The sequence below is a fragment of the Pleurodeles waltl genome, chromosome 4_2, assembly GCF_031143425.1.
Source record: "Pleurodeles waltl isolate 20211129_DDA chromosome 4_2, aPleWal1.hap1.20221129, whole genome shotgun sequence".
NCBI lineage: Eukaryota > Metazoa > Chordata > Amphibia > Caudata > Salamandridae > Pleurodeles > Pleurodeles waltl.
Window position 1 is genome coordinate 75114716 of NC_090443.1, and position 25173 is coordinate 75139888.

The following is a 25173-nucleotide window of genomic DNA, read 5'->3' on the forward strand; positions in this document are numbered from 1 at the left end:
AGATCTGTCAATACCTTTTTTGGGGTCCTTGGAGGACCGTTTGAGAAAAGTGGTGAGATTTGGGTCTAGTTCTGGAGTCCGGGCTACTTTGTCTGGAATGTCAGGGCGGGGACACTCAGAGCGAAGACGATTTCTGACGTCTTTGTTGAAGCTCTTTCTAAGTCTGTCTCAAGTATAGTCCGGGACTGCAGGGAGGGGTATCCAGTCTGATGAAATGGGGTGTATGATAGCGTCCAGGTCAAAAGAGAGTGTAGAAAGCGGGTTGGTGACCTCTCATGGAGAAGCAGCAAGCCGTTGTTCGTTGGTTCAGCAGCACCATTTCTGGAGGTGTGGGGAATCATCATTTGAGTCAGATGGGGGAGGAACATGAGTCGTCACAGGTTTCACCTGGAGGTGGGGTGGTGTTGGCCTGAGTGCTGGTGGAAGGATGGGCAGTGTAATTGTGGTCTGCAGAAAGAGACTGGGATAAACAGATCATGGTAGCTACATTGGGCCATTCAGAAATCTCAGGGGGTTGGTCCTCCTTAGGTGGTATTGGCATGGGAGTAGTCGGGCCATTGGGGGGGGCGGGGGCTGTCAGTGCATACCTTTTTAACTGTCTGGCGATGGGTTGAAGAGCCACTGCTAAGGCTTTGTTCACGGACTTGATGACAGAGGTGTTGAGGGCGAGAACTATGTCCTCTGGCAGAGTAATTCCCACTGGCCCTGGTAGTATAAGTCATTAGACATCTGTCTGTCTTCTACATTAGGGTATTTGTGAGGCAGAGTTGGAGCTCTTTAAAGTTCTTTAATGCTTCTTATGCTGAGGGTGCAACCCAGAATCAAAAGTGGCCATCCAGAGTGGCACAGGTAAGTCGGACAGATAGCAAAATTTTGCTGTAAGGACTTTTTTTTAATGTTAGCCGCTCAGGACAAGTCTGTAATATCCAGTTGTGTATCCCAGGCAGTCGGCATGGGGAAGACGATATCCTCTACTGCTGTAAGTTCCCATCGGGATTCATTTCTCTTGCCTAGACAGTGCGTGGGCTCACAGGTCTGATACAAACTGGATAATGAGCTAGCGGTACGACGCACGTGCGTGGGCTGGTGTGCCAGAAAGAAGACTGCGGTCCTCGCGTTAATGTGCTGCATCTCCCAGTCTCCTCGCACCCGTCAGGTGCATCGATGTTTAAAACAGCCAGAATCTGATATGAGCGCGCATAAGCAAAAACTTTAAAGCGGAACAATAATGTATACCGCAACAGTAAAAGAAGGAAGAAAACAATTATCTTGTTGCGAAGCAGCAAAGAGGACAGTTTTAGGCGCCATGATGTTTATATGCTATGCTGGATGCCATGATTGGTGCTACTGTTATTATAATCATACATGAAATTGTGGGTAATGTAGTTTAAAAAAAAGTTTAACTCTTAGTCGCTGCTGTGTTTGGAATTTTAATAAAAAATAAAATAGAAGCATAATCCGAAGCCTCCGGTCATGCCATAGAATAACAAAAGGAAGCTTTGGTCTTCTCTTCAGACACTGGCAATCATACCGATCTCAAGATTCGAGCAATGCAAACAATGAAACACCATTACAGAGGTAAATCCAGTGATATTTCCAACAGTAATTAACACAATAAAAACTCTCAGAAATCTAAGCAAGAATGTAAAGCAACACTAAGCAGCAAAAAAAACAGGAAGAGCTTAAGTATTAAACGTGTTTTATAGAGCTATAAATGTTCTGATTGGTTATTTGGACACCATGTGTTTTGTAGTTTTGCTACGCGTCAAATGGGTAATGTAGTTTTGATTTGTATTGGCTGTTGAGCTGAAAGAATAGGAAGACCACCATGATTAATCTGAATGTACACTCCTGTCATAAAATGAAGCATAAAAAGCCTAAAATGAAGCTATTTCATTTAATAATATATTCTGAAAGGTTGGAATGTACGGTCGAAGGCCCAACTCCCCTCTAAAATAGTACCAGAATGAGAAAATATTCCCGCAGGCCAAGAGAGTTTCTTGTCTTCTCGGTGTTTGTCTCTTTCTGTAATCTGTTGGGCACCACCCGTGTCAAAATGGCTTCCAACATATAGTTAGGCAAGTCGTTGCCTGGGCAACCCCAAGTGACCAGTTTAGTTTCACAGCTATCACCCTCAAAACGCGCGTGTACGTTCGGTCTCCACCCAATGACAACTATGGCGTGAACAGAGCGCGCAGGTGGCGGGCGTAGTCGCAGCGTGCGCGCAACACAAAAACAGGGGGGCGGAGAAGAGGAGAGAACGTGGATTACGGTGGAGTTCTCTAGAAAACGTGAACGCAACGGCTATAAATTTCGCTGCGTCACAGTGCTTTGCAACAGCACAGAGGACGGACTACAGTGTAGGGTCGTTAGTTCTTTGTGTTTGTCAGCCATTATCAAGAGACATATTTTATAGCACTGTTAGAGAGGATGACGAACAAACAGTTCAAAGCAGTGGTTGTTTGTTAGTAAATTGACACCTTCAATTCCAGCAATTTACGCTGCATTATTACAAACGTAAATGTCTAAAATTAATGGTTATTTCGATTGAAACTACAGCATCTCTGTTATATGTAATCGTTAAAATTTAGACTAATATATGCTCTTTTTCGTAGACTGTGTTTTTCTTTTATTTTCCGGTCATTAGAAAAAGTATCCCATCCAGGTTTTAAAATGGCTGTTCTGGTAGTACATTATTATATAGCGTGCAGCCATTTTATGCATTGACATGTCCTATTTCTATGTTTGTTTTAGCTGGGCTTAGCAAGCGAACGCGCGAGGTGGAGGTGATCGCGAGGGAGAAGCGGGCAGTGACAAACCCAGCTAGATTAGAAGCCATCGCCCTAAGAGAAAGCAGTTCCCTAGATCGGACCTGAGACGTATTCAATAACGCATAACCCCTTGTAAGACCAAGGCAGGCGCCGAAGGGGAGGAGAGAGGCCTTCTAGATCCACGGAAAAAGGCCGAGGCCCGCGCCCAGTCTGACCATGTGAGTCTTGGTGGTGAAAGGGGAGTAGTGGTACGTGCTCCCCGTTTAATTTCTGAGGATGTGGTGTTGTGGGAAGCCCTACCTGCTGGTATTGGATATCACAACACTGCCTTTTAGTTCATGTACTCTTATGCACATGGCAAAGCGTTATGCTACTTATCTATACCAGCGCGCATCAGTGGACTCTTGTTATGGCATATTTTAGCAGGTTTATGAAATGACCTGCCTAATAATCTGTATATCCTTGTAGCTGCATATTACAAAAGTGTACTGTGAGAATGTACGACCCAGTGAGCACAGGGGGATCCGTGACACCGAAAATGTAGGCAGACAGCAGTTTGTGTGGGCGTTGCGTGATGTTGAATTTATCTGTCTGGAGGACTCTTTTAGAATTAGATAAAATACAACGTCATACTATCAAGTAAAACCACGGAATCTTAAAGAATGATGTCCTTTTGTACTGGACTATAGCTTTCTTTTGGAAGAATATTGTTCTCCATTTGGTGTTATTATGACATTTTATTCAGACTTCTTTAACTGTATTCCTTTATTACTTGTAAAACGAAATTTATTCTAGCAGCGTATTCCTTTGCTTTGAATGCACAGAATAAACATTGTCGGAGATGATTGCTGTCTTGCACCGTAAATTGGAATTTTAGTTTGATTGGTATTCTTACATAGTGATCAGTTAAGATGGCTGTGATGTTATCCACTTTACTTTTGAACCAGCGGATTAAAAAGTATGGGACCTGTAATACTGAGTAAAGTGGGGGCGAGGTCAGTTGGGGGCGGGGACAAAGAAATGGCCAAAAAAAAATGTGGTAGTACTTTGTTGGTTTTCATTTCTCGGTAACTGCATATGTCACGCGCCTTAAATGAAAAATAAATAAATGCAAGCCAAACGTATCAATGGGAAATGCACTACTTTGCGTTATTAATATCTATTGGTTAATGCGATCACTGCAGAAGCCTGTCGTGTAACCAAAGACCCGCGAATTGAACACTCTTGCAGTGGGTAATAGTGAATTGTGCATTCTTAGTACTGCGAGGTTCCAGCATCTGACTTGAAGCCTTGCGAATATGTAGGCCAGTATTTTAAAATTGCATCTCACTCAGTGTAAAAATGTTTGTTCAAAACACAAGATTTTAGTTTAAGCTAAAACAAGTGATTTTGGAAATATAGATTTTAGTAATGCGCAATCAGACGGCACCTACTGTAAAACATTTATACAAATTAAAAACATTCACTCCAAAATTGAACTGGCAACACCCTTACATCGCCTCTCAAAAAGAAAAAAAAGTCTCATCCTAAAGCTTCAAGTGATTCCATTAATTAAAGCCTATACTGGCGCCCGAGCAACTGTAACATTTGCTGATTGAGCAATAGCACACTTTTTAATGTCCTTTTTTAGACAGGAGGCGCCCTCGTTACAACGCTTGTTTCTTTTGCTTTCTGTCTCTCTTTGGCTTCGCATTACAGGAAGTCCACCTCCATTTCCTTTTCTGCCGAGGTTACTGAACTGTCAACGTTAACTGTTCTATATCGTTTTTTTAAACCTAAAGAAGGGGAACTATTTTTATGAAAGTGTGGGTACACAGTTCCCGAAATATTCCTCACACATCAGCCACATGTTAGAATACAAAATTACAAAAAATAATTATATATTACATAAATAAACAGGTTATAATCCCTTTTCTCGAATACTATGCCGGTTCTAGAAATTTGCATAAACATGGTACATCTATAAACACTTAAGGGCATTCGGTGCATTCTTATAATGGCAAAGGTGTCATGTACAAGGGGCTAGTTAGCCATGGTAGGAATACCATAAGTCTTCCAAATTAGTGCACTGAGATCAGACGTGACATAATTATACTCTCATCTCACGCCTATCCAAGCTCCTTAAATCTCCAGGATAGTTATTACGTCCGATCAGAACATCCAGTCGATTCGACCGGCCCTGTGGTTCAAACCTGTTTTACTGCATTGATGAATTTGGCTTTGATATAAATTTAACCATACAGTGTGTAGGAAGTTGGCTCTGTATGTGCTATTTCAAAGTAAGGAATAGCATGCACAGAGTCCAAGGGTTCCCCTTAGAGGTAAAATAGTGGTAAAAATAGATAATACTAATGCTCTATTTTGTGGTAGTGTGGTCGAGCAGTAGGCTTATCCAAGGAGTAGTGTTAAGCATTTGTTGTACATACACCTAGACAATAAATGAGGTACACACACTCAGAGACAAATCCAGCCAATAGGTTTTTATATAGAAAAATATCTTTTCTTAGTTTATTTTAAGAACCACAGGTTCAAATTCTACATGTAATATCTCATTCGAAAGGTATTGCAGGTAAGTACTTTAGGAACTTCAAATCATCAAAATTGCATGTATACTTTTCAAGTTATTCACAAATAGCTGTTTTAAAAGTGGACACTTAGTGCAATTTTCACAGTTCCTAGGGGAGGTAAGTATTTGTTAGGTTAACCAGGTAAGTAAGACACTTACAGGGCTTAGTTCTTGGTCCAAGGTAGCCCACCGTTGGGGGTTCAGAGCAACCCCAAAGTCACCACACCAGCAGCTCAGGGCCGGTCAGGTGCAGAGTTCAAAGTGGTGCCCAAAACGCATAGGCTAGAATGGAGAGAAGGGGGTGCCCCGGTTCCGGTCTGCTTGCAGGTAAGTACCCGCGTCTTCGGAGGGCAGACCAGGGGGGTTTTGTAGGGCACCGGGGGGGACACAAGTCCACACAGAAATTTCACCCTCAGCGGCGCGGGGGCGGCCGGGTGCAGTGTAGAAACAAGCGTCGGGTTTGTAATGGAAGTCAATGGGAGATCTAGGGATCTCTTCAGCGCTGCAGGCAGGCAAGGGGGGGGTTCCTCGGGGAAACCTCCACTTGGTCAAGGGAGAGGGACTCCTGGGGGTCACTCCTCCAGTGAAAGTCCGGTCCTTCAGGTCCTGGGGGCTGCGGGTGCAGGGTCTCTCCCAGGTGTCGGGACTTAGGATTCAAAGAGTTGCGGTCAGGGGAAGCCTCGGGATTCCCTCTGCAGGCGGCGCTGTGGGGGCTCAGGGGGGACAGGTTTTTGTACTCACAGTCTTAGAGTAGTCCTGGGGTCCCTCCTGAGGTGTTGGATCGCCACCAGCCGAGTCGGGGTCGCCGGGTGCAGTGTTGCAAGTCTCACGCTTCTTGCGGGGAGCTTGCAGGGTTCTTTAAAGCTGCTGGAAACAAAGTTGCAGCTTTTCTTGGAGCAGGTCCGCTGTCCTCGGGAGTTTCTTGTCTTTTCGAAGCAGGGGCAGTCCTCAGAGGATGTCGAGGTCGCTGGTCCCTTTGGAAGGCGTCGCTGGAGCAGGATCTTTGGAAGGCAGGAGACAGGCCGGTGAGTTTCTGGAGCCAAGGCAGTTGTCGTCTTCTGGTCTTCCGCTGCAGGGGTTTTCAGCTGGGCAGTCCTTCTTCTTGTAGTTGCAGGAATCTAATTTTCTAGGGTTCAGGGTAGCCCTTAAATACTAAATTTAAGGGCGTGTTTAGGTCTGGGGGGTTAGTAGCCAATGGCTACTAGCCCTGAGGGTGGGTACACCCTCTTTGTGCCTCCTCCCAAGGGGAGGGGGTCACAATCCTAACCCTATTGGGGGAATCCTCCATCTGCAAGATGGAGGATTTCTAAAAGTTAGTCATTTCAGCTCAGGACACCTTAGGGGCTGTCCTGACTGGCCAGTGACTCCTCCTTGTTGCTTTCTTTGTTCCCTCCAGCCTTGCCGCCAAAAGTGGGGGCCGTGGCCGGAGGGGGCGGGCAACTCCACTAAGCTGGAGTGCCCTGCTGGGCTGTGACAAAGGGGTGAGCCTTTGAGGCTCACCGCCAGGTGTCACAGCTCCTGCCTGGGGGAGGTGTTAGCATCTCCACCCAGTGCAGGCTTTGTTACTGGCCTCAGAGTGACAAAGGCACTCTCCCCATGGGGCCAGCAACATGTCTCTAGTGTGGCAGGCTGCTGGAACCAGTCAGCCTACACAGCTAGTTGGTTAAGTTTCAGGGGGCACCTCTAAGGTGCCCTCTGTGGTGTATTTTACACTAAAATGTACACTGGCATCAGTGTGCATTTATTGTGCTGAGAAGTTTGATACCAAACTTCCCAGTTTTCAGTGTAGCCATTATGGTGCTGTGGAGTTCGTGTAAAACAGACTCCCAGACCATATACTCTTATGGCTACCCTGCACTTACAATGTCTAAGGTTTTGTTTAGACACTGTAGGGGCACAGTGCTCATGCACTGGTACCCTCACCTATGGTATAGTGCACCCTGCCTTAGGGCTGTAAGGCCTGCTAGAGGGGTGTCTTACCTATACTGCATAGGCAGTGAGAGGCTGGCATGGCACCCTGAGGGGAGTGCCATGTCGACTTACTCATTTTGTTCTCACTAGCACACACAGGCTTGTAAGCAGTGTGTCTGTGCTGAGTGAGGGGTCTCTAGGGTGGCATAAGACATGCTGCAGCCCTTAGAGACCTTCCTTGGCATCAGGGCCCTTGGTACTAGAAGTACCAGTTACAAGGGACTTATCTGAATGCCAGGGTGTGCCAATTGTGGATACAATGGTACATTTTAGGTGAAGGAACACTGGTGCTGGGGCCTGGTTAGCAGGGTCCCAGCACACTTCTCAGTCAAGTCAGCATCAGTATCAGGCAAAAAGTGGGGGGGGTAACTGCAACAGGGAGCCATTTCTTTACACAGTGAAAGTGATTTCATATCCACTAAGTAATCAAGCCCAGCATGTAGTGAATGATCTCCAATGCTGGTTGGTAATGGGGACTTAAATTGGCATTTGGTTATGGTTTCAACATCTTGCTTAAGCCCATCGTCCCAGGAGTGAACTCCAGCTCTTTAAAATTATTTTTCTTGAAGGTGGTACACTCTTTTATTTGTTAAAACTTCATAAAGATCACAATTTCAATGCTAATGAAATATTTCCAATTTAAATGGACACATAGCTTGGTACTCCATGCAGATTGAATGGTCTTTCTATTAGCAATTTACCCAGTTCCAGGACACCGTTGAATCCAGGTTTGCTTTGCAACCCAGGACCCAAATCTCTGCCTGTAGGTTCAGTGGGCACAAATTTACTTCAGTAGGCCTCTAAATGGCTTGATCGAATGTCCATCGTAGTTCAGTCAAATCGTGGTAGGCCTCCAGCAAGTTCTCCCACTGTAATCTAGAGACAGTAAATTTCCAAGAAATGTCCAAAAACCTCCCCACTAACTTGCAGCCTTACTGAGAAAACTATATAGTGCATTAACAATCTGTGAAAATTGGGTTTCAGAAAACATATCCTTTGCACAACAACAACACATAAATTATTCTAATTTGTTTTATCCTATTAAAATATTTGTTCATCACACAAGTGCAAAAAATGGGCTTTCACAACTACTGAAATACATTTTGAAATGTTTGTACAGTTGACTTAGTCATTTAAGTGTTGCATGTTTGGAAAGACCTGACACCTTCATAATCTTTTATTTCACACTCTTAACAGCAGGTCAGACAGTTCACCTTACAAAATCCTGGAAGTCTGCAGTCCGAAGAAAATTAAATGTAGGACAAACTGACTTTTGACCTGTCTCTGAACACAGAGACGGGGGGGGGGCGGGGGGGCACAAGTCCACACAGAAAGTACACCCTCGGCGGCACAGGGGCGGCCGGGTGCAGTGTGCAAACAAGCGTCGGGTTTGTAATTGAAATCAGTGGGGGACCAGGGGGTCTCTTCAGCGATGCAGGCAAGAGGGGGGGTGGCTCCTCGGGGTAGCCACCACCTGGGCAAGGGAGAGGGCCACCTGGGGGGGTCGCTCCTGCACTGGAGGTCGGATCCTTCAGGCCCTGGGGGCTGCGGGTGCAGAGTCTTTATCCGGCGTCGGATCTTAGAAACAGGCAGTCGCGGTCAGGGGGAGCCTCGGGATTCCCTCTGCAGGCGTCGCTGTGGGGGCTCAGGGGGGCAACTCTGGCTACTCAGTCGCCGGGGAGTCCTTCCTGAAGTGATTGTTCTCCACAAGTCGAGCCGGGGGCGTCCGGTGCAGAGTGTCAAGTCTCACGCTTCCGGCGGGAAACGCAAGTTGTTGCAAAGTTGCTTCTTTGTTTCAAAGTTGCAGTCTTTGGTGAACAGAGCCGCTGTCCTCGGGAGTTCTTGGTCCTTCTAGATGCAGGGGAGTCCTCTGAGGCTTCAGAGGTCGCTGGTCCCCTGGGGAAAGCGTCGCCGGAGCAGTGTCTTTAGAAGTGGGGAGACAGGCCGGTAGAGCTGGGGCCAAAGCAGTTGGTATCTCCGTCTTCTCTGCAGGGTTTTTCAGCTTAGCAGTCCTCTTCTTCTTAGGTTGCATGAATCTGAGTTCCTAGGTTCTGGGGAGCCCTTAAATACTAAATTTAAGGGCGTGTTTAGGTCGGGGGGGTTAGTAGCCAATGGCTACTAGCCCTGAGGGTGGTTACACCCTCTTTGTGCCTCCTCCCTGAGGGGAGGGGGGCACATCCCTAATCCTATTGGGGGAATCCTCCATCTGCAAGATGGAGGATTTCTAAAAGTTAGTCACCTCAACTCAGGACACCTTAGGGGCTGTCCTGACTGGCCAGTGACTCCTTGTTTTTCTCATTATCTCTTCTGGCCTTGCCGCCAAAAGTGGCTCCGTGGCCGGAGGGGGGCGGGCAACTCCACTAGCTGGAGTGCCCTGTGGTGCTGTAACAAAGGGGGGGGTGAGCCTTTGAGGCTCACCGCCAAGTGTTAGTCCCACACGGATAGTCGGTTAAGGTTTCAGGGGGCACCTCTGAGGTGCCCTCTGGGGTGTATGTTACAATAAAATGTACACTGGCATCAGTGTGCATTTATTGTGCTGAGAAGTTTGATACCAAACTTCACAGTTTTCAGTGTAGCCATTATGGTGCTGTGGAGTTTGTGCATGACAGACTCCCAGACCATATACTCTTATGGCTACCCTGCACTTACAATGTCTAAGGTTTTGCTTAGACACTGTAGGGGCATAGTGCTCATGCACATATGCCCTCACCTATGGTATAGTGCACCCTGCCGTAGGGCTGTAAGGCCTGCTAGAGGGGTAACTTATCTATACTACATAGGCAGTGTGAGGTTGGCATGGCACCCTGAGGGGGGGGGGGGGGGGGGGGGGGGGGGGGGGAGTACCATGTCGACTTAGTCGTTTTGTCCTCACTAGCACACACAAGCTGGCAAGCAGTGTGTCTGCGCTGAGTGAGGGTGTCCCCAGGGTGGCATAAGATGTGCTGCAGCCCTTAGAGACCTTCCCTGGCACCAGGGCCCTTGGTACCAGGGGTACCAGTTACAATGGACTTACCTGGATGCCAGGGTGTGCCAATTGTGGAAACAAAAGTACAGGTTAGGGAAAGCACACTGGTGCTGGGGCCTGGTTAGCAGGCCTCAGCACACTTTCAAATCAAAACTTAGCATCAGCAAAGGCAAAAAGTCAGGGGGTAACCATGCCAAGGAGGCATTTCCTTACAGCGTCTTTTATTGCTCCTCCACTTTCTGACTGAACAGAAATTCTGTTCTTTGTCAACTCACCAGAAGGGGCGACTTAGTCCTAAAAATATGTCAACTGATAAAAAATGACTTGCCATAGCTAGTGGTTAAGTATGTTTTTCGAGCCCAGCGTCTGTACAAATTGCAAATGCGTACTTCATTCTAAACCTCTTCTTTTGAAAGCATTTGTTGTGGGATGAAAACGCTACACTTGCAGAGCACTATTTAAAAAAAAAAAAAAAAAAAAAAAAGAGCCTCGGGCATGATCCTCTTAGTCTTGTACGGTCATTGCCAGAACAATGTGTTTATAATGTAGGCGTTCTCTCACTTGGATAGAGGCACCCTGGGTCAACTGTTTGTTGAACACACCGTATAAATAAACTAAGCAAATATTGCTTGCTGTGCTCTTTGTCTTTTAGTCACGTTGTATTAAGACCCCCAAATCCTCGACCCTTGTACTTCTTGACTTTAGTTAAGATGTGAAGAACACTGGCAAATTACTAAAATTGTTTTGCAACCTTCTGTTTGAAGGTTGCTTTGGCTATAATCAGACAATTTCGAGTACTCTGGTTGTAACAAGATATGTGCCTTTGTGTTGTAACTAAAATGAGCATGTAATAAAACTGATTTGGTTCTCCACAAATATTGATGGTATAAAATATGCTGCGTTTGTGGATATACAAATTTGTCTTGTCAGTCAACCATGCAGCATCTTGTTAGCTTGAATATAGAATGGGAAGTAAGGCCTCTGAGACCGTTTAAAAGCTGGGTTAACAGGTATATTCTGAGAAATAGTCTGTCACTTCAGTTCAAATGGGCGGATACAGAAGAGTTAACAAATGTCGCAAAAACCTATGCTTTGGATTACATCCTGGTTATTTTACTCTAGAAGTGTGAACTTCATACAATCTCCAAACAGGTGGTCATGCTAATTTCATCTCTACTGAGCTCTGTTGTATTTGGTATACTCGCAAGTCCCAAACTTAAATGTTTAATCTATCGGAGTATTTAGAGGACCAGTGATGCCAGGCTGATAAGCTGACTTCTGCCTGTGGCTCTCCGGTTGGTTGTTTCCATAGTGCTGTCAGGCGAACCTCCTGTTCAGAGGAACTTGCTTCCAGTCATTATTCCTTCACCGTTAATTGTGATTCTCCCCTCAGTGAAATATGGGGAGTAATGAGGTGCTCACAAGGGGGAACTGCATGTTGAAGAAAGGCATTAGTATAAAGGACAAGTAAGACATAAATTTGGCAATCTTATTCACAGGCTACTTCCTTTGAGAGTCGTCCCTGCCTCCCATAACTTTGTTGGAGGTCAAGATGATTTGGCTCAGGCTGGTGGGTACCTTTCCTCGAGGTGATTACCAACCACGCCTCTATAGGCCCCCCCTGGTGTTGACAGACAATGCAGAGTTTTCATGAAGGGCACAAATGGGTGTTGAATGATAGTGCTTGAGCATTTTCTTCTTCGGGGAAAGCCAGAAATCACTCTTGTTGCTACCACTAGGCACAACATAGAGACTATGCATTCAGGTTTCCAGAGCAGTTTCAAAGATGGATGGCTTTAATTGTCAGTAAAATCATCATTCCTTACAAACCCATCAATTTATTCTCCAAGATGTGGCAAGACAGAGTGAGTGTGGTTGTCTCTGGTTGATGTACAGATCCTCTTCTCCTGACGTGATGCATGTGCAGAAGTCTTCTTCTGAGGCAACATTCTCCAGTAAAAGATTTTGGGCGAGGTCTTACACCACGGCCTACCATAACTGAATTAGTTTCGCTCGCTGTATTTCAGTATTAAAGTCTACATTTTCCCTCTGGTTACCTAAACTTCTTGAAAGAGGCTACACCCTTCCATGAGACAGATGTATGCTTTCAAGTGGATAGTTTTTGTATTATTGTTTAGTAGCAGATTGCTGCAAGGATGAAGAAGAAACTACATTTGCATCTTTAATTGGCATCACAATTTAATGCAAAAGTACATTTGGTGCCACTACTGCTAATCACTGCTTTCATTCTTGGATATCTTTCTTCACTATTGAAATTCTGAGGCATTTTCACGGAGACCTTAAATATATTCTTACAATTTTGATGTCTGGTCCGCCTTCGCAGTTACACTATCTCTTCCAAACTTATTAGCCCAAAACTTCAACAAATGTGTAAGTCTGAACATCAGCATATTTCATAATGCTTTTACAATCAGGTAGAGGTTAGGTAAAACTTTGTGTTAAGCCATACATCTTACTCCACCAGATAACTTTTCCTTATTCCTCTCTAAAGTGCTACCAGATTTTCACATTAACTACCCCCTTTTCATGCTGTATCTTCCCTCGTTTGGACCTCTGCAGCAGAAAGGTCAATGTACTTTAGATAGCTAAGGCCAGTGGCTGTTGACTTGGCAAATTATTTGGCTTTGCCTACATTTACAAAAAATTCGGCAAACCACCACTAGATGAAAAATCTAACTCCGCAAAAAGGAAACCTTCACTCGTTAGAAGTGTCCCCTCTTCACATTTGCTGGGTAGCCTCTCAGAAACCAAGCCACTGATTTTCAAAACATTTACTGCCTTGATGTCAGAGCAGATGCTTAAGAGGTTTAGGGAAACCCTTTGTGCAGTTTCGTGATCTAAATCAGTTGTTCAATCTTTCTACCTAGTCTGGTTTACTTGCCTTCAAAGTTTAGTGGTATGCTTGTTTTTGCATTCTACTTTTTTTGAACGTCAATTAAAATATCACCATCCGTGAAGGAGTAGTTATGGATCCTTGAAGAAACCGAGTTAACATTCTAAATTACTGACATTTCTCTTTAAATAAGCTCTATACCATGCTCTGTAGTTTTTACGGATAAATTAAGTGGGTCTTCATGCCCAACATGCAACATTTTCATTTTATTATAATTGATTTTATAGGAAATAATACAGTTCCTTTCTTTGTGAAATAGTGTCGAATGTTGTTGAATTATGTACGCAGACAGTTGTTTTGCTAGTCATTAATCCAGAGATGCTGCCCACGAAGAAGAAACCAAGATTTCTAAGTAAAATTTCCATTTTCGTGAACCATATTCCTTCTGTTTCTAGGCAGCCTGCCTCTGCAAAGTGGTATGACCGACGGGACTACGTTTTCATTGAGTTTTGTGTGGAAGACAGCAAAGAAGTTAAAATAGACTTTGAAAAAAGTAAACTAACTTTCAGGTAAGTGATAACTGTGGATTCTTCCAGTGTTAATCTTTTTTTAAATTCATCTTCCATTAAGCAGTTGTAAATTGAGAGTTTTAATGTACCAAGGAACCAGCTATATTAGCAGATGAGTTCTTTCAGGTTGGCTCTAGAAAACTACTGCAGCATGAACTGCTGACTGGACCACTATGCATTTCAAGTTGTAAAATTTGTTATTGAAGAATAGTCCTGTATAGAACGCCTTAATAGGTGAATAACCAAAAGTATTCAGGTATTTTCTTTAATGCAGATCTTCTGTTAATCCACTTATTTGAGTTGTATTAAATGCAAGTTGTGGTTCACTACATGTTGTATAGATATGTACTGGGTAGTTAAGATGTTCACTCAAATGAAATTATCCTATTTAGAGTCGCTTATTTCATCCAGGGGAGCCTTTGATTTTAAGCCTTTAGCAGCACAAGTGGAAGATTGCTTTGTGGCTAAACATTAAGGTGAAAATCGGTACAACTGCTATTTATGAAACTGTTGAAAAAAAAAAACCGGTTAGTTGCTATCTGTAAGGCTCCTTTTTGTGGATACTCTACCTGACCGCAGATTCCTCAGCTTTATAATAGTCCCATAGCACCAGAGTGGATTTAGCAAAGGCTTTGCACGAACTCCTGTACCTGATAGGTAGTGCAGTCGTTTCTTTTGCAGCTCAGTCATGCTTCCGGACTTGACTGCCCATAACCACGTCTGTACCAGTCCTGCATGCTGATGTAAGTTTATTCAGTGGAATTTTCTGTGCACTCAGATGCGGCGCATGGCTGGCATATCAAGTATTGACCTTTTTGTGACCCAATCTGAAACTTCTGAGCAGTCCACTTCTCAGAATCTAGAGGAGGGCAGCTTGAGCTATAGGCAGGTATGAGTATCCACCAGAAAAAGCACTTCCACACTTAAGTAACTTGTTCTTCTGATGGATAATCCAAACTGCAGGTTCTTCACTGTCTGAATCAATAACTAATTTATAACAGGACTTCCTGGAGGGCTGAGTGGGCAAAATTACCATCCTTGACACACTCAGAGTTGGTTCAGTAGTGCTCGATGCAAGCATGGTTAGATGCCCAAAGGTGGTTTGGCAGATGTCCAAAGCCTGAACACAGAGAGCCAGGGTCATAGTAGTAGCCGTTATTTACCCTGGTGGTAAGAGTCCGAACATCCTCAGAACTTATTGTTTTTTTTGGCCAAATCTTGATATAGTTTGATGCAAAGAACGATCACTCACGACAAGGTCTGTTTTTTAATTACATTTTCTTGCTTTGCCCCATCAAAATCCAACAGAGTTTGGTGCTCTTTTGTCCTATCAGTGTACAAACCGAAGGCCCACTCATGGTCCAGAAGGGGTAGCCTTCAGGAATGTGGCAGAGAGAAGAGCACTAGCAGCGCATTGCACCCTGCCTGGCAGTTGAGGATGGACTGGTCCCCTGTAGGTCGGGGTCAACACTAGTTTGCATTAGGTGGACCCCTGGGTTGAGTGGCAGGGTGGGTGAAAAATGAATCACTGGAATGCTGTCTGAGTGATTTCCCCCTGAGGCTGTGGTCAATTCAAGCAGTCTGCCCAATATGTTGCAGTTCATGCCCTAAGTGTGACTGGTATGCCCAGATGCCCCATTCCAAGCAGAATCCTGCTGAAGAACGTCCGTGTGGAGTTGCTTGTTTTTTCTTGTGGGGGGCACCTCGCTTGGAGTTTCTGCATGGACTGTTCCTCATTGATGGCATGGTGGGCAAAAAACAATGGACTAGAATGTGGCCCTAAGCAAGTGGTTAAGTTCAGCTAAAGCGTTCCATCCATAACCTTGTTATTGCCACGTGTAAAGATGACTCCTCTTTTGAAAGAAAGGGTACATGTCTGCAGTATTTGTCAGGAAAAGGGGTGGTTGATTAATTATACCTGTAATTCACTGACTGAACACTGATGTCAGTGAGAAACCCTGACTTCAGAGTGAAGAACCTCCACGTACAAATGTGCAGAGGCTCAAAAGGAGGACATGTCAATGCATAGAAAATAATTGGGTCCCACTACTGCATAATAAACAGTTGGATATTACGTGTCCAATACCACTGTGTGCTCTGATTAGGGTAAGGAGAACGTTTCCACCCTCAAGTGTGGCATCCATAAAGCACAACCAAAGTTTCGGGCCTTCTTAGTCTAAAAGGCACTTTCAATTCAGGTCAAGAGCCAAAGAAGCTTCTGAACAATCTAGGCCACCTTCTAGCACACAGAAGCTATTGCATATTTTTTTTTTTTGTGGATTCGGCCTTGCACCTGGGGAGTTTAGGAATCTGATTTTGAAAATATCAGAACTTTTGGTGAGTCTTTAAAGTTGACTATCTTACGCTAAATTATGCTTGTTGCTTTATTTGTTTTGTTGGAATTTTAGGCGTTATTGGTGTTGATTAATCAAGATGAAAAAATTGCACTTTACGATTTGTGGCTGGTGTTCTTATAGATCATCATTTTGGCTGGCTGATGCTTATCATTGCTATCTAAGTACCCCAATGATTTGCCCCTCCTGTCCTTTGCAGATGTTCAAATTAGGTTATTCCAGTTAAATGCCACTGGAATTGCGCTGTTTACTTTCACTATTAGGCAGGACTTGCTGGTATTATGCAGCAAGAGAGGAATGCATTATGAAGCGAGGTTAAGTAAATTGTGGCAATAAAAAACTAATTATTATGTGTAACAATGCAACATTTTGTGGCAATATTCCACATTTTGTCACATTTACAGTGTTACCATTGTGGTTACAGAGGTTTCATCTTATTAGTATCTGTGCAATATCTAAATGCAGGAATATGCCAATGCTACACATCATATGTGGCAGTATTTTTTTAAAACTTTTGGCCTGATACAGCTAGAATTTTTTTTTTTTTGTTAAAGTCTCTAAATTGTACAGAAGACGATCGATTATGTGCCAAATCATATTTATACGGAAACACTGCTGCCACAGAATCTCATAATTCTAGTCGTACATAAGGGCCTTTTGAGGCATAATTTTTCTGCATGATTAATTTTGATGCTCTCGAATCTCACCAATGTGTAGTGTGTGTGATTTCACCATGCCACTAAATATGCTTGTTCCTCTTTCTTTCTAGTTGTTTGGGAGGCAGCGATAGTCTTAAACACCAAAATGAAGTTGAACTTTATCAGTCTATTGACCCAAACGTGAGTACATTTAATTCTTCTTTTCCTTTATTTCTTAGGCACAATGTGGTGCGAGCAAGCTGCTCTATTGGGTTTCAACTTCTGTCGATTATAACTTTATAGTGTACATGGTGGCTTGCAGATGGAGTGAATTAATTACTGTGATCAATTTAGCATTGTTTAGAGTGTCAAGTATTTTTTCTGTGTATGTTTACATATCATGTTTATTTAAGAGCTTAAGAGGCCAAAGTTTGCCTTGTGGCTGCTGCAGAATGCTTGCATGTGTAATCCTTTGTTTCTTGCTGTCTTTATTGAGGACCCCCCTCCCAATTAAAAAAAATCTATATATTTTTTTTCTTTTTGCAATTGATAACAATTTTCAGATCGTGTAGGAAGTTGGCTCTGTATGTGCTATTTCAAAGTAAGCAATAGCATGCACAGAGTCCAAGGGTTCCCCTTAGAGGTAAGTTAGTGGCAAAAAGAGATAATACTAATGCTCTATTTTGTGGTAGTGTGGTCGAGCAGTAGGCTTATCAAAGGAGTAGTGTTAAGCATTTGTTGTACATACACACAGGCAATAAATGAGGAACACCCACTCAGAGACAATTCCAAGCCAATAGGTTTTTGTATAGAAAAATATATTTTCTTACTTTATTTTAAGAACCACAGGTTCAAATTCTACATGTAATATCTCATTTGAAAGGTATTGCAGGTAAGTACTCTAGGAACTTTGAATAATCAGAATAGCATATATACTTTTTACATAAAACACATTTAGCTGTTTTAAAAGTGGGCACAGTGCAATTTTCACAGTTCCTGGGGGAGGTAAAGTAATGTTAGTTCTTGCAGGTAAGTAAACCACCTACGGGGTTCAGATTGGGGTCCAAAGTAGCCCACCGTTGGGGGTTCAGAGCAACCCCAAAGTCACCACACCAGCAGCTCAGGGCCTTTCAGGTGCAGAGTTCAAAGTGGTGCCCAAAACACAAAGGCTTCAATGGAGAAGGGGGTGCCCCGGTTCCAGTCTGCCAGCAGGTAAGTACCCGCGTCTTCGGAGGGCAGACCAGGGGGGTTTTGTAGGGCACCGGGGGGGACACAAGTCCACACAAAAAGTACACCCTCCGCAGCGCGGGGGCGGCCGGGTGCAGTGTGTAAACAAGCGCCGGGTTTCCAATGGATTTCAATGGGAGACCAAGGGGTCTCTTCAGCGGTGCAGGCATGCAAGGGGGGGGCTCCTCGGGGTAGCCACCACCTGGGCAAGAGAGAGGGCCTCCTGGGGGTCACTCCTGCACTGGAGTTCCGATCCTTCAGGTCCTGGGGGCTGTGGGTGCAGGGTCTTTTCCAGGCGTCTGGATTTCAGAGTCAGGCAGTCGCGGTCAGGGGGAGCCTCGGGATTCCCTCTGCAGGCGTCGCTGTGGGGGCTCAGGGGGTACAACTTTGGTTACTCACAGTCTTTGAGTCGCCGGAGGGTCCTCCCTGTAGCGTTGTTTCTTCACCAGTCGAGTCGGGTCGCCGGGTGCAGTGTTTCAAGTCTCACGCTTCTTGCGGGGATTGCAGGGGTCTTTAAATCTGCTCCTCTGGATACAAAGTTGCAGTCTTTGTTGAACACGGCCGCTGTTCTCTGGAGTTTCTTGGTCTCTTAGAAGCAGGGCAGTCCTCTGAGGATTCAGGGGTCGCTGGTCCTGGGGAAAGCGTCGCTGGAGCAGTTTTCTTCTGAAGGCAGGAGACAGGCCGGTAGGACTGGGGCCAAAGCAGTTGTTGTCGTCTTTCTTCTTCTGCAGGGGTTTTTCAGCTCAGCAGTCCTCTTCTTCTGTAAGTTGCAGGAATCTAAATTCTTAGGTTCAGGGGAGCCCTTAAATACTAAATTTAAGGGCGTGTTTAGGTCTGGGGGGTTAGTAGCCAATGGCTACTAGCCCTGAGAGTGGGTACACCCTCTTTGTGCCTCCTCCCAAGGGGAGGGGGTCACATTCCTATCCCTATTGGGGGAATCCTCCATCTGCAAGATGGAGGATTTCTAAAAGTTAGTCACTTCAGCTCAGGGCACCTTAGGGGCTGTCCTGACTGGCCAGTGACTCCTCCTTGTTGTTCTCATTATTTCCACCGGCCTTGCCGCCAAAAGGGGGGCCGTGACCGGAGGGGGCGGGCAACTCCACTAGCTGGAGTGCCCTGCGGTGCTGGAACAAAGGGGGTGAGCCTTTGAGGCTCACCGCCAGGTGTTACAGCTCCTGCCTGGGGGAGGTGATAGCATCTCCACCCAGTGCAGGCTTTGTTACTGGCCTCAGAGTGACAAAGGCACTCTCCCCATGTGGCCAGCAACATGTCTCGAGTGTGGCAGGCTGCTAAAACCAGTCAACCTACACGGGTAGTTGGTTAAGGTTTCAGGGGGCACCTCTAAGGTGCCCTCTGGGGTGTATTTCACAATAAAATGTACACTGGCATCAGTGTGCATTTATTGTGCTGAGAAGTTTGATACCAAACTTCCCAGTTTTCAGTGGAGGCATTATGGTGCCGTGGAGTTCGTGTTTGACAGACTCCCAGACCATATACTCTTATGGCTACCCTGCACTTACAATGTCTAAGGTTTTGCTTAGACACTGCAGGGGCACAGTGCTCATGCACTGGTGCCCTCACCTATGGTATAGTGCACCCTGCTTTAGGGCTGTAAGACCTGCTAGAGGGGTGACTTATCTATACTGCATAGGCAGTGTGAGGTTGGCATGGCACCCTGAGGGGAGTGCCATGTCGACTTACTCGTTTTGTCCTCAGTAGCACACACAAGCTGGCAAGCAGTGTGTCTGTGCTGAGTGAGGTCCCCAGGGTGGCATAAGGTATGCTGCAGCCCTTAGAGACCTTCCCTGGCATCAGGGCCCTTGGTACCAGGGGTACCAGTTACAAGGGACTTACCTGGATGCCAGGGTGTGCCAATTGTGTAAAACAAAAGTACAGGTTAGGGAAAGAACACTGGTGCTGGGGCCTGGTTAGCAGGCCTCAGCACACTTTCAAATCAAAACATAGCATCAGCAAAGGCAAAAAGTCAGGGGGTAACCATGCTAAGGAGGCATTTCCTTACAGATAGAGTATTCCACTTCCAGTGCACTGTGAAGTACATCTGACAACGTTCTGAGGAAATCGTACTTTTATAAAATAGCAAGCAAAGATCTCAGGCTTGTAATTCCACCACCCTTCCCATATCTTATGTTTCTGTCTGGCCCTTCCTGCCTTGTAGGAGAGTTCCTCAATCTTTACTCAAAAAATCCCTGGCGCCTCGTCCATTCAGTCAGTAGGCGCCTCAGTGTCCTGCCAGTGGCTTGCTAAGTCCCTTTCTGTCACGTGAAATCCTGCTGCTACAAATAAGCGTGTTTTTTGGGGGGGCCTCACCACTCCTCCAGTAAACCCAGTATTGCTATTTGAGAGTTGACTGGAACTGTTACTTCTCCCATTTCTGCACATATGATTTACTAGTATTTCTGTATGGTTGGAAAGGACCATATCATATGGCAGAGAGTTCCCTCTTGAGCTTCACATCTAATTCAGTGTGAGGATACTTCTCTGCTCATGTGCCAGAGCAGCCAGTGAATAGTAGAATTGTAATTATATAGAGTTTACTACCGCTGGCGAGGCATCGAAGCACTTTTTATTGAGTAGCATGCTACTCCGCAACCCAGAAGAATTAGTGGTAGATTAGTATAGAGAAATGAGTTAACTTGAGCGGTGAACATGTGAGCCTGTTAGTTGCATTGAATAGAATAAAGGAGGGATAGAAGAGGGAAATATATTATGTAATGAACAGCTCCGCTTTGGCAATAGGGGTCATGTGCAATGTCACATCCATGTCTTGACTGCCCTCTGATCATGCTACCACTTCAGGAGAATCTCCTGTGTGAGCATCAAGACAGGGTCCATCATCTGAACACCTGCAAAACGTACCTCAGTGTGTGGAGACTGAGCAGTGGCAACTGACTACATCTGAGTTGCTAGACCGTAGGATGGCTGAGGTGATAGTTACCACCCTAGATGCCCTTCCACAACATTTGTTTGTGCTTGGCGCTGGGGCACGTTTATTGCTCTGTGTGATTTCTGTTAAGTTTTTGGACATTGTTCTTTATGGATGGAGCAATGTAAAATGTTATTTGTCAAGCTTTCAATGTTTAACCCCGTAGCTGCTGGCCTCCCTCCACTCCCTATTTCCCCCCCCCCCCCCCCCTACCTGCCCCCCAAACTGCTGAGCCCTTTTTTTGGCTATTGGGGCTAGTTTGCACTTAGGCCCCATAATGTTATGTACACATATGCTATCCACGCCAAATTTGCGTCCTTTTTTCCAACGTTCTCTGGATTGTAAGGCTACCCAGCGTTTGTGGGTTCCCCTGGTGGACACCAAGAAATTTGCCAAAATACAGCTGAAATGTGTGGTTTAAAAAAAAAAAAATGGGAAAACGTGCTGCAGAAGAAAATCTGTTTTTTTTCCCTGTCAAATGGCATCAACAAAGGGTTTGCAATGCTAAAAATCACCGTCTTCCCAGCTTTCAGGAACAGGCAGACTTGAATCAGAAAAAAACACATTTTTCAACACAGTTTTTGGCGTTTTACTGGGACACATCCCATTTTTACAGTTTTTTTTGTGCTTTCAGCCTCCTTCCAGTTAGTGACAAAAATGATGTGAAACCAATGCTGGATCCCAGACAACTAAACATTTCTGAAAAGTAGACACAATTCTGAATTAAGCAATGGGTCATTTGTGTAGATCCTTAAAGTGTTTCCTACACAAAATAACAGCTGGAAAAAAAAGAGAAATTCAGTTGGGGGAAAAAACAGCCATTTCTGTCCGTTTTCTTCTGTAACTATTTCCAGCTATGGCAGATTTTTTTTACAGCAATATACCCTTATGGCTGCTAGACTTTTCTGGTTGTGGTGATATATAGGGCTTGAGGGTTCATCAAGAACCATAGGTGCCCAGGTTTTCATTGTATACAGCAATTAATTTGGTGAAATATGAAGAGTGAAAAATGGGTATGTAGGACACCTTTTGTATTTCCAAAATGAGCTCAAGATAAGGAGTTTAGAAACAGTGGTTATTTTCCCATCTCTGAATTTGGGGGTCCCCATACTAGCGTGTGAATTACAGGGCATTTTCTCAAAATGACTTTTCTTACTGCCTTACATTGGGAAGGGAAAAATGTAGACAAACAATTGGCAATAACACTTGTTCTTCTATTCTGTATCTGTTCCTTTCCCCCAAGTCTCCTGATAAAAAATGGTACCTCACTTTTTTGGATAGGCCTAGTGTCCATGACAGGAAACGCCCCAAAACGCAACATGGACGCATCGCATTTTTCCATCAAAAATTGTGTGTTTTTTTCCAAAGTGCCTAGCTGTGGGTATTGGGCTGTAGCTCAGCCGGCACCTAGGGAAACCTACCAAACCTATACATTTATAGAAAGTAGACACCTAGGGAAATCCATAATGGGGTGACTTTTGGGCTCTTACTGGGTTCTGTCAACCAGAATCCTTTGCGTACCTCAATTTGGCTAAATATGTTTGCTGCGCATTTTGGCGATGGAAAGTTCTGGAATCTGAGGGAAGCCACAAACTTTTTTCCACCCAACAAGCCACAAACTTTTTTCCACCCAACAAGCCACAAACTTTTTTCCACCCAACAAGCCACAAACTTTTTTCCACCCAACATTCCCCAAAGTCTCCAGATTAAAAATGGTACCTCACTTGTGTGGGTAAGCCTAGTGCCCGTGCCAGGAATGGATCACACAACGGTCAATGTAAGTCCATACATTTGGGCAACTGTTGACCCTGGGGTGATCCATTCCTGACGCATGCACTAGGTACTGGCACTCAAGTGGGGGTAGTGTTTTTATCAGGACAAGTGGGGAAACACTGGGTGGTAGGAATTTTGTGGATCCCAGCATATTCTAGTAGTTTGTTTGACAAATGCAAGAAAAAGTCGTTTTTATTCAACATTTCACCTTTTCATGGCCTTGAGATCAAGACTGAGACTGTTTCTGTGATTTGGAACAGGAGAGGGATCTGTGGATAGACAGTGACTACTACTTATGCTCCGTGATGAACAGCTGCTCCTTCTCTTCTCAAATCACTTTCAAATGCATGAGGACACATTAGTGATATAACCTGAAGTTGTGACTGGAGCTTAGACTCCAAAGGCAAAACTCGTGGGGGCCTGTGACTAACTTCTGCTTGTGTCCGCCCTTGAAGCTGGTTGTCTTTGGCAGGACATAGATCTCTAGCACACTTCCTTGTTGAAATTCAAACCTGCTGGAAGACTGATGTAGCTGGAAGTGGAGCACCTGATTCACATTAAAATGTTCAGAAAGACGTATTGACAGCCTGCACAAGTGGCTCTTATGTAGAAAGCCGCATGGTGTTTACTTCGGGTTTGAGTGCACTGCTGTAAAAAGACTCTGGATCCAGTCTAGCACCCATTTAAATATATCCATCAGAACTGTAGCTACTAAGATTCACCACTTTATTTGGTGGATTTTTATTGGTGAAAATTCTTCTGGATTATGTGCACTAAAGGGCCAAATGAGCACATTAAAGATGCAAGCACTTTGATTTGGTATGTTGAAGAGGATTGAGACAATAGTTTGACTATAAAAAGTAGGTATTTTATTTTTTCAGGCCTCCAAGCAGAAAAGAACAGACCGATCGGTGCTGTGTTGTTTACGGAAAGAAGAACCTGGTCGTTCCTGGCCTCGGCTAACAAAAGAAAAGGCAAAGGTAGGAGAGTAGAGACACCATGAAGAATTATGCTTGTGCAGTAATTCCCTGGCGCCTCCACATCACAGTATTGTATAAATCTTCAGACTACTACTGAGAACCATTCCTTTAAGGAGAGAGATATACGTAGTAGAAGGAATATGTTAACTAGCACTCCGATTTAATTTTCTGCTTTTGATGCTCTCAGTAGAAATGCCATTTTCCCCAATGATTCTCTTGATTCATTATTTATAGCGCAGATTTAGATATTCTTTGGTTAACCTACACCCGCCCACTATTCTTCAGTGGACGGCAATTATTTTAGGTGCCCTGGAGACAGTCTAGGTGACGTCAACTGCTTAAAAACATCTGCTTGGTGGTTGGAGCATGTCTGAAGTGGCTAGATTTGAATAAAAATGCTTTGGTCTTGCTGCTCAGCAGTTTGTCTTGTGTACAACTGTTTTATGGGTGTAAAATAACTTGTTTTAATTGCAAATATGTTTGTCTTAAAATGTGTTCTAAAATGCTTGTGAGATTTCCGAAATCAATTGCAAGCTCACTTTTCATACTTCTTGAATATATCAAAGGGCAGAATATATCAAAGGGCAGTTTGCGTCCATATGTTGTAATTAATGTTCCACCAAACTGTATATTTGGCCATTAAACTTAGAGCTGAATGTCAACCATACTGTGAGTTGATTGCATTTAAGTAGAACATTTTCTTTCTACTCCTTGAAAACCTTAGTTTTGAGACCAAAAATGGCTAAGAATCAAGTAATGCTTGACTCAAGACTCTATCCTTAGACATAAACACCCCCTCCCCAAAAAAATAACTACCCGCTAACCATAATAAAAAATGTCCTAGCTATTGTAATCAATAGTTTCAATTCTATTAAGGTCTCTGAGGCAAGGATTAGGCTTAACTTTCTCCACTTTATTACATCCAGCAGCCATTAGAAGTTTGTAAACAGAACAAAACTACATTTCCCATGAGTCCTTTGAAATTGAAAGACATCAACATGTCCACCAATCAGGTTAAGTCCATCCTTTCAAACTTCCCCCGAGGACGCCCTTTCTTACTCTTACTTCTAACACAGCCTGGAAAGTCCAGTTTATTTCTTGTTTATTCGGATCCGTTCCTGTGAAATAGATAAGGCATTTTAACAATCTTTATGGAAACATTGAGGAAAAAGTTTCAGTAAAGAAGACTATCTTACAATATCTCAAACCGCATAAACTCCCCCCAAAACTTTAGCCTGACAGTTATACATTGAAATGGTTTACTTACGTAGCCAACATAGTAACATTGAGAGGCGAGAATTAGGCTAGTTTGTCTACCACCCAAGAAGCCAGATTCCTAACAAGCTTAAAGTAAAACCTTTTGAAGGTGGAATCTGATAACCAGCCTGCAGCATTTAGGGTAACTTACACGTCAGCTCCCAGTGAAAAAGCTGTAGATGCCATAGCCCCATGAACTGAATGACTGGACCTGCTGGGCAATAGTAGGGGAAGGAAAGTGCCTTGTGAGGTTTTGTGAGAGCAACGAATCATTGTCTTTTGCCCTCTTGACGTATGTCTTCAG

At 44.3% G+C, this 25173-nt stretch overlaps 1 protein-coding gene across 2 annotated transcripts in view; it reads left to right on the forward strand.

Moving 5' to 3' along the window:
* Positions 1-2356: 2356 nt before the first annotated feature.
* Positions 2357-25173, forward strand: part of PTGES3 (prostaglandin E synthase 3) — an 87260-nt gene continuing 64443 nt past the window's right edge. The window contains exons 1-5 of one of the 2 annotated variants that reach the window (XM_069230762.1): positions 2357-2517; positions 2755-2989; positions 13583-13696; positions 16820-16889; positions 23514-23612. In XM_069230762.1, the coding sequence (XP_069086863.1) occupies positions 2988-2989; positions 13583-13696; positions 16820-16889; positions 23514-23612 (285 nt within the window). In that variant the 5' untranslated portion in view covers positions 2357-2517; positions 2755-2987. The remainder of the gene's footprint in view (positions 2518-2754; positions 2990-13582; positions 13697-16819; positions 16890-23513; positions 23613-25173) is intronic. The other variant, XM_069230761.1, reaches the window with a different exon arrangement.